General features: G+C 40.9%; 1 protein-coding gene across 1 annotated transcript in view; it reads right to left on the minus strand.

Moving 5' to 3' along the window:
- LOC111871032 (facilitated trehalose transporter Tret1-2 homolog) overlaps nucleotides 1–7,918 on the minus strand; it is a 29,006-nt gene that overhangs the window by 13,532 nt on the left and 7,556 nt on the right. Inside the window, exon 2 of the mRNA XM_023863764.1 lies at nucleotides 6,593–6,628. Coding sequence (XP_023719532.1) covers nucleotides 6,593–6,628 — 36 coding nt within the window. The remainder of the gene's footprint in view (nucleotides 1–6,592; nucleotides 6,629–7,918) is intronic.

Below are 7,918 nucleotides of genomic sequence, written 5' to 3' on the forward strand. Positions count from 1 at the left end.
ATGCTCGAGATGGTTCAAGTTCGTATAGCAACAGGCGTGACCAGAGTGGTTTGAACGCCTATTGTACTGCGATGTGGAAAGCAAATGGAAAAACTACCACATTATCACTTTTCCTGGATAGTCTCTTTCCAAAACCAGAGATACCATGTATGCGAGATGTTTCATTTGAAGGAGAAAGCTCTAGATCGCATCAAGTGGAGGAACTGTTTTGGAAGAGACTGTGGACCTGTCGTCTTGACAGATTACTGATGAATGAATGTATATGTAGGCATGATTTTATACAACGTGTAAAGCCAGAGCGCGTTTTGTGAAGGTCGTATGTCTTATTCATTTTTAATGGAAAAATTCATTGTTTAGGGGAAATGATAGCTGAATTTGTATGGCCACTAGACTACCGTCTGCACGAAAATAGAATCAGGGACATATTCCCGGCTTGAACAAAAGATTTTTTTTCCGCAGCGTTCAGACCGGCTCTAATTTCCATACAGCCTTCTAATCAATGGATACAAAGCTCCCTATCAAACAAATGTAGCAAAAACGTTTTCACTTAACGCCAGGACTGTCAGTAGAGTGGGCGCAGCATGTTCATCGCACGCGCGCACCGTGAGAGTAGATACAATGTCACAAATACAGACAAGTTCCGAATTAGTTTAAACTACTGCCACATCCAGACAACTTGTTTCCATAGAAATAGTTAAAAGTTGTCCCTGTGCTTAACTAATTAAACATTACACCTGGGAGAAGTGGGCGTATAGATCCATGTTTACTTGACCTCGGCACTAGCTGGAGGTGAGTGGTCAGCTTCACGCCTCACCCGTTTTTCCCCCGTGGAAATATACCACATTACCCATTTGATAGGAAGCTGATTGGGCCACAGGGCCTGTCTGGACTACGTGGACAAAAGAAAATTCTTTACCATTCTGGGACTCGAACTCCTATCCCTCTGTCGTACAGCTCCTAGCCAGTCGCCATACCGACTGGGCTATCCTGCTAAACGCATTTTTAATATTATTGCTTCCGTTCGCAACGGGTTTACGAATATGCGCTATTCAAGAAGCGACCAACTCAAATTTGTGTACTCTAATTTTTTTCTTCCAGCCAAGCTACATGTTAAATCTGTTATAACCCCGTTCAGTGAAATTTAGGAAAAAATTAAAAGTGTTCCCTGTGTTACGTAAGCACTATTTCATGAACTAGTGAACACGCTAATAAACCTTCGGGTTCCACGAAATGTTGGGAAATTCTTGTGGCTACACAACTGGCGGCTTCTCAAGAAGGGCTCAGCTACACGGATTTAGTTTAGTTAGTTAGTTAGTTGCCGTGCCATAGCTCAGGCGGTTAGTCGCCGGCTTCTCACTGCGGCGGCCTGGGTTCGAGCCCATGTAAGGTCATGTGGGATTTGTGGCGGACAAAGTGGCAATGAGTGCAGGTTTTCTGCGAGTACTTCGGTTTCCCCTGCCAATTCTGATTCCACGTTACAATACGAATTGTTTTCGAAATTCTATACCTGTGAATCGCTTCAACAGCCATGACTACTACACATATTGACAATAGTACGGAGTAAATTCCGTACATTTGATTATCCTGTCACGCCCGCAACAGGAAATTGTTGTGGAGGTGGATTTAATTATTGCATTATCTATCTGGGAAGTGAAAGTCTTGCCGTGGCATTCTGGATAAGCAGCTGAAATGCTACACGGACGGAAACCAATTCCTATTTCATTCAGTAGATCTGATCGGTGATAGGGACACAAGGTGAGCCGCCCATTACGTACCTGTCGGCCTTGACATGTCCTGGATCTGACTCTAGTCTGATTAACTACCAGGAGCTGGAACCTCCCTTCATAGCATAGTGGTTACAACATGTACCACGTGCTTTAGCATTCAAGAACTCTGCCAATTGTCAGAGAAGCAATGTGCATTTTTTCCATATAATCCCCTGAATAGATGCATATTATTTCCATAAACATAATGAAACTGAAAAATTCCGTCTTCTGAGATGTGACGACGTGTATACCTTGTGTGAACCGACGTTTCGGAGAAGCGTATCACCTCCATTTCCTCCGAAATGTCGATTCACACAGGTATACACAGCGCTACATTCCAGAAGATGGCATTCTTCATACTCACCGCCGTGATAACATCAAGTCTTACAAAATAAATCTATTGGTTTATGTAATGGAGAGATAACATGTTTATGTGAGGTTGGAATTGGATTTTTTATAAGATTTACATAAATTTCTGGTTTCAAAATTTTACAGGACATATAATCTTTCAGCTGCTCTACTAACCCCACCCTTTGTCTAACCTAAAGATGCGTTACCTTGCCCACATGAACCCACCGCTGTCTGTCTCATAATTCAGGTAAATACATCTCAGCATTTTGCACTGTAAAACTATTATTTATCATTATTCTCCAACCCACGCCTAGGCCTCTTCCAAGTGGACTCTTTTATTCAGGTTTTCCAACTACATTTTTTCATGCAGTTATCATCTTCCTACACGTGCCACAATTCTAGCCACTCAATCCTCCTTGATTTAATCTCCATAATGATGTTGGATGAAGAGCACAAAGTCTTCTCAATCGTATTAAACCGTCTTCGATTTATGACGGTCCGAAAGTCACAAATTCTCGGTTACTGAACTCTGTCTGTTGAGTAAAGTTGTGGTGAGCTTACGGCAACACGGCAGCATCATATGTTTTACACTGTATATCTTCTCAGTCGATTTTTTGTTACCTAGCAAAACTAAAATTCGTTATTAAATAATCGATGAATCAACAAACAATTCTAAAATAGAAATATAAAGATTTATCGGGGTAAGTGAGCTCGGGGATTGAACGCAGTGTCTCCAGAATGTGAAGCGTGTGAACTGGGTAACACCCCGCAAGGCTGAGACAGAGGGGTACGTAAAGCTGGCGTTAGGATGATGTCAGATCAGTGTATGGCTCCCGAGAGTATCAGGATGTGGTGGAGTCGACAACACAACTCGTCTTCTCATCTGCTACCCGTATTTTGTGCATTCGCTCTTACATAAGACAGTTTTGAAATGAGCTCTGATTTAAGAATGGAATACTGAAAAGGATAAAGTTATATTGAGTACGAGGGAGAGAGACACATTGAGGAAAGTTTACAGCTCAGTAACTGAGCAAGGGTTCAGGAGAATCAGAACTAAGCAACAATTGGCAGAATTACAGAAAGCACCTGATTTGGTAGCTGATATTAAAAGGAGAAGTCGGAAGTCGTCGCGGTATGTAACTATAATAGCTTAATCAATAATGGTTAATAAACGTTTTGAATGTAAACCATGGCCCAGATTTTGATTCAAGGAGGATGAGGTGGGCAGGTCATGTAGCACGAATGGGGGAGACGAGGAATGCGTATAGGATATTGGTGGGAAATCCAGAAGGAAAGAGACCACTGGGAAGACCAAGGCATAGGTTTGGTGGACAATATTAAAATGTACTTAGATAGGATGCGATTGTATTGATTGGATTGGTCTGGTTCAGGATAGGGACCAGTGGAGAGCTCTTGTGAACACGGTAATGAACCTTCGGGTTCCATAAAATGCTGGGAAATTCTTGAGTAGCTGCAGAATTGGCGGTTCCTCCAGAAGAGCTCAGCTCCATGAGTAAGTAAGTAAGTAAGTAAGTAAGTAAGATTTTGATGGCAGAACATGTGGAGAATGATATACGAGAGCTGAAGGCAAATTTGCACTAGGCCGTAGAGCAGAAGAGTATGTAGGTTAGCTGAGGGCCATAAAGTAAATACTAACCAACTACCGTCAGAACGGAATTCTGTGCGGCGAAACGGTGGGGCTTCGTTTTACGGCCCCGCCCTTTCGCCGGGCCTTTGCGGCAACTTCTCTGACACAGCCGTAAGGCGTGACATCTAAGCAGTGGTGCAGGCATTAGCACTAACAGCAGTGCTGAGCGATATGTTTTCAAGATGTTTAGTTAGACGAAATAGGAGATTGGTACATCTGCTACATCTGCTAATACTTGAATTATTAAAACGGACTTGAGTTGAAGCATTTCTTAACAAGCAAAGAAGCATAATTATTCTCGTACGTCAGCTCAATTTTATGGAAATATTTCGAAAAACTTAAAACGTACTGAAGTGAATTGCACATAAAATTTGTGTCCAATTTTTTGTACAATATTTATTTTGAATTTTTTCTGCGTCAGTAAGTATTTATAGGTTTTGCATAATGCGCGAGCAGAAACCAATGAAAATTTCCATTAAAGTGTTCTTTATATTAGTCCTATTTTAGCCAAAACTTGAGTGTGTGCATAAAGTGCAGTGGAACTCTGCGACATGAAAATTCACGGAAATCTGTTAAATTTTTTTCGAGTTATTACCTGCAAACTGATTGACTTATGGGCATACAGACAGGCATTGCTAAGTAAATAGCCTTATTTAAAAAAAATCACTGAAAAAACATATTTGTTTTCGCAATGTAACTTATATCCACCACTATTTAACGTCCGCCATCTACTGGAAGCTTTGCTTCTTAAACGCGCTTTATCACCTAGATAGGTTACAAAATGTCGTGTTGTTGGAACATTCAAAGAATAATTTGACAATCTCTGACGGCATAACTGGCCACAAGCTCGGATGTAGAGACAATTACCAGATTACACGGCCATGAAAACCTCGAATCTTTTATATTCGCAACGACTCTTTAAAGATGCTACATCACCGTTTGCCTGAAGGGACTCCGGGGAGACTATGAGACACTTCGGACATAAACGAAAGTCTCAAGACCTAGAATTGAACCTGGAGTTTCCTGAACCACAGATCGACTGCTAGTCATAAAATGGCGAAGATAAGGCACATGAGAGAAAAATTATAATCGAATTTCAGATTTAGACTTCTTTATGATAGGTACGTATGGACGAAACTTGTCTGCTTGTAATGTCACATTTGTCCACTTATCAGTCAGTTTGCTTGAGACAGTGCTTGGTGTCGGATCGAAATGCCATGTGGGAGCTTCTTCCTCGACCCTCACCTGCCCACTTTCGTAGCAATTTCAGTAAGAGTTTTGTCATTCTAAGATACCATCATTTTTAGAGCTTGATAAAGCAGGACCGGCAGGATTTTCATGGTGGAACACTGTACAAACCATCTTCTCTCTTCCCTTTTTGACTATCTCATATACATAGCATACATGATAAAGTACTTATGCACATTCACTTCCGTTTTAATGTAAATTTATTTACAATTACGCTTTTACACAAAATTAAAAATTAATAATTATGAATTGCTGCATGTTTCGGCCGTATTCGGCCATCTTCAGGCAATTTATCAAATTCCTGCACTGTATATACAATTAAATTAAGATTAATTATTTGTTGAAATATTTTAACTTAAGAAATAATTAATCTTAATTACAAAGACAAAAATAACACCGTCCAGTGTGACTGTTTAAGTTTTATCACTTGAGAACTCATCACCCTTACATGTTTCGATCCCTACGGATCATTCTCAGAGGGCATCAATACTTTTTCCTAAAACTACTATTACAATAGGTGTTAAATTATATACATACGCGTATAATGTCTGAAATGCACAGTGTGCACAATGTTCAACTTTTGACAGTCACAGCAGCCTTCCTGGTATTAAAATATTTAACATTTCTTAAAACTTTGTTGTTTATTATTAAACTTTTTATAAATATTGCAGGTTCGTGTCAATTCTCCTGTTGTCTTTCTTGAAGGTGGCTGATCTTGTGCCGTCTATTTTGAGAAAGAGATTCTTAGTATTGTCCGTGTTATTCGTGGCTTGCTGTGTTGTTATTTTTGTCTTTGTAATTTTAGTGTGACGGACCAGAATGAAAGAAATCAAGATCTTAATTACCTTGAAAGTACAGTCCACCAATTTGACAACTCAGACAGTTGCCAGAAGATGGCCGAGTACTGCCGAAATATGTTGCAATTCCTAATTATTAGTTTTTATCTTTATGTAAAGAATTAGTTTAAGTTGATTTGAATTTAAGAGGAAAGTGAATGTGTATAGGTGATACATTAACGCAACGGGATTCAGAAATACAATATTGTAATATTGAAAAGAAAATCTATCTGTAGATCTTGACAGAGTTACTCGTTACTGAACCGTGTCACGGTTCTTTCGGTGTAGGATCTTTGGATTTACCGTCTCTCTCTCTCTGGCAACTACGTACGATACGACGCGGAGCCGATCCCTTTTCCCATCAAGTTCTTTGCGTAACCCAGAGGTCACGTGTTTCCCCTTCCCTCTGGTCCCGACACGAGCTACGTTTACAGGCAAGTAGGTCTGTTGCTTTTTCCTCTTNGTCCAGGAAATTTCATGTTATTTTGACGAAGTTTTGAAAAAATATATATGTTTTTAATTGAGGGACAGGACGGTTGAATTTCCCATCGCCTGAGCCGGCATTTTGGCTTCGGATACAACTCACTCAGCAATGGGCAGATATCTGCTGAAAGCACTAAAGTTACGTTTCCAGAATCAAGATTTTCATACTTATCCTGAAACATTTTTTTCTGGGTATCGGTAATATTCTTGACACGCTCTTCAGGCCTGAAAATAAAAAAACATAAAGCGTCAGTACTTACGACATTGTAGTCATTGCGTCCGCTTGCGGCCACTGTCTGCAGACAACTGAGTGGTCAGCGTGTCAAGGCCGGATCTGGTCACTCGGAGAAGCGGACTTGGAGCTGGACCTAAAGCAGGAACCAGCTGTTCGGGCCTTCCCAGTGCGTGGAGCACTAAGTAGGAAGGAAAGGTGTGTAGGCCTGCTCCCGTGAAGTGAAAGCGATCATCCCGAGGCCTTGCGGCTTTCAATATTTCAGTATACTTGTCCAATTGAAATGATGTATAGGGGATTTCAAGGTAACACTGCGGTTCCTACGGTTAATGTGATGTATCGTTACAAATGTTTCGGTTGAACTTCTGCTTCTATCTTCAGGCTTTTCTACACTATCTGTGCCTATAAGGCGTCGCATCCTTGAAGACTGGAGATCTGTAAGATAACTCCAATAACTTGGATTTTTTCTCGGCAGTTCGGGACGTATGTGGGAGACTAGCTACATTCTGTTACGTTTTCTTCTTACAACTCAAAGTATCGGCGCTACTAGACATTTCCAATATTCAGAAGTTTTAAAATCAGCTTCTCTATCTGCGTCATGATTTTACTACCTCTCTCTTTCCTTTGGAATTAACTAAGGATGCAAATTTTGACAGTATATTGTCTTAAATTGTATTTACGCTTTCGTTGCCAATGTTATCTGAATTTATTTTATTATTTCAGTGTATTATCAGTCTGGTAGATCTCTTTTTTTCGTTTAGTATTCTGTCTCGTAAAGTTATCGTGAGAAATTACCTGGGAAATCTCGTGCTCTATGTTTAGCTTATATTTACCTCGTTCGATTTTATGTTCTCATGAAGAATGCGTTTCCTGCGGATTTACACCTGCAACATTCTGATTTCTTGTTTAGCTTACACTGAAGATTGAGGCCATACGTTCCACGAAACATTATTAATCCATATGCCAAATCTCATGTCCGTTTTCCTTCGTTTAGTTGTTAAAAGACAGTCTAAGCCTGAAGCCCTGAGTAACATTTCGTAATAAATTTGTTAACGGCGAGTAACTCTAAACCATACGCACAGCCCACAATTTGGAGGATCACCTCTTCTCGACTCTCCTTGTCTACTTTTTCAATATAATGGCAGCTACCCACCATACCTGGAGGGCGTCTCCTACATCCGCAACCTGAGGACGCGCCATGCCGTGGTGACAAGAAACCCACCTAACATCGGCAACCTGAGGACGCGCCATGCCGTGGTGACAAGAAACCCACCTAACATCCGCAACCTGAGGACGCGCCATGCCGTGGTGACAAGGGACCCACCTAACATCCGCAACCTGAGGACGCGCCATG

The sequence above is a fragment of the Cryptotermes secundus genome, unplaced genomic scaffold, assembly GCF_002891405.2.
Source record: "Cryptotermes secundus unplaced genomic scaffold, Csec_1.0 scaffold4492, whole genome shotgun sequence".
NCBI lineage: Eukaryota > Metazoa > Arthropoda > Insecta > Blattodea > Kalotermitidae > Cryptotermes > Cryptotermes secundus.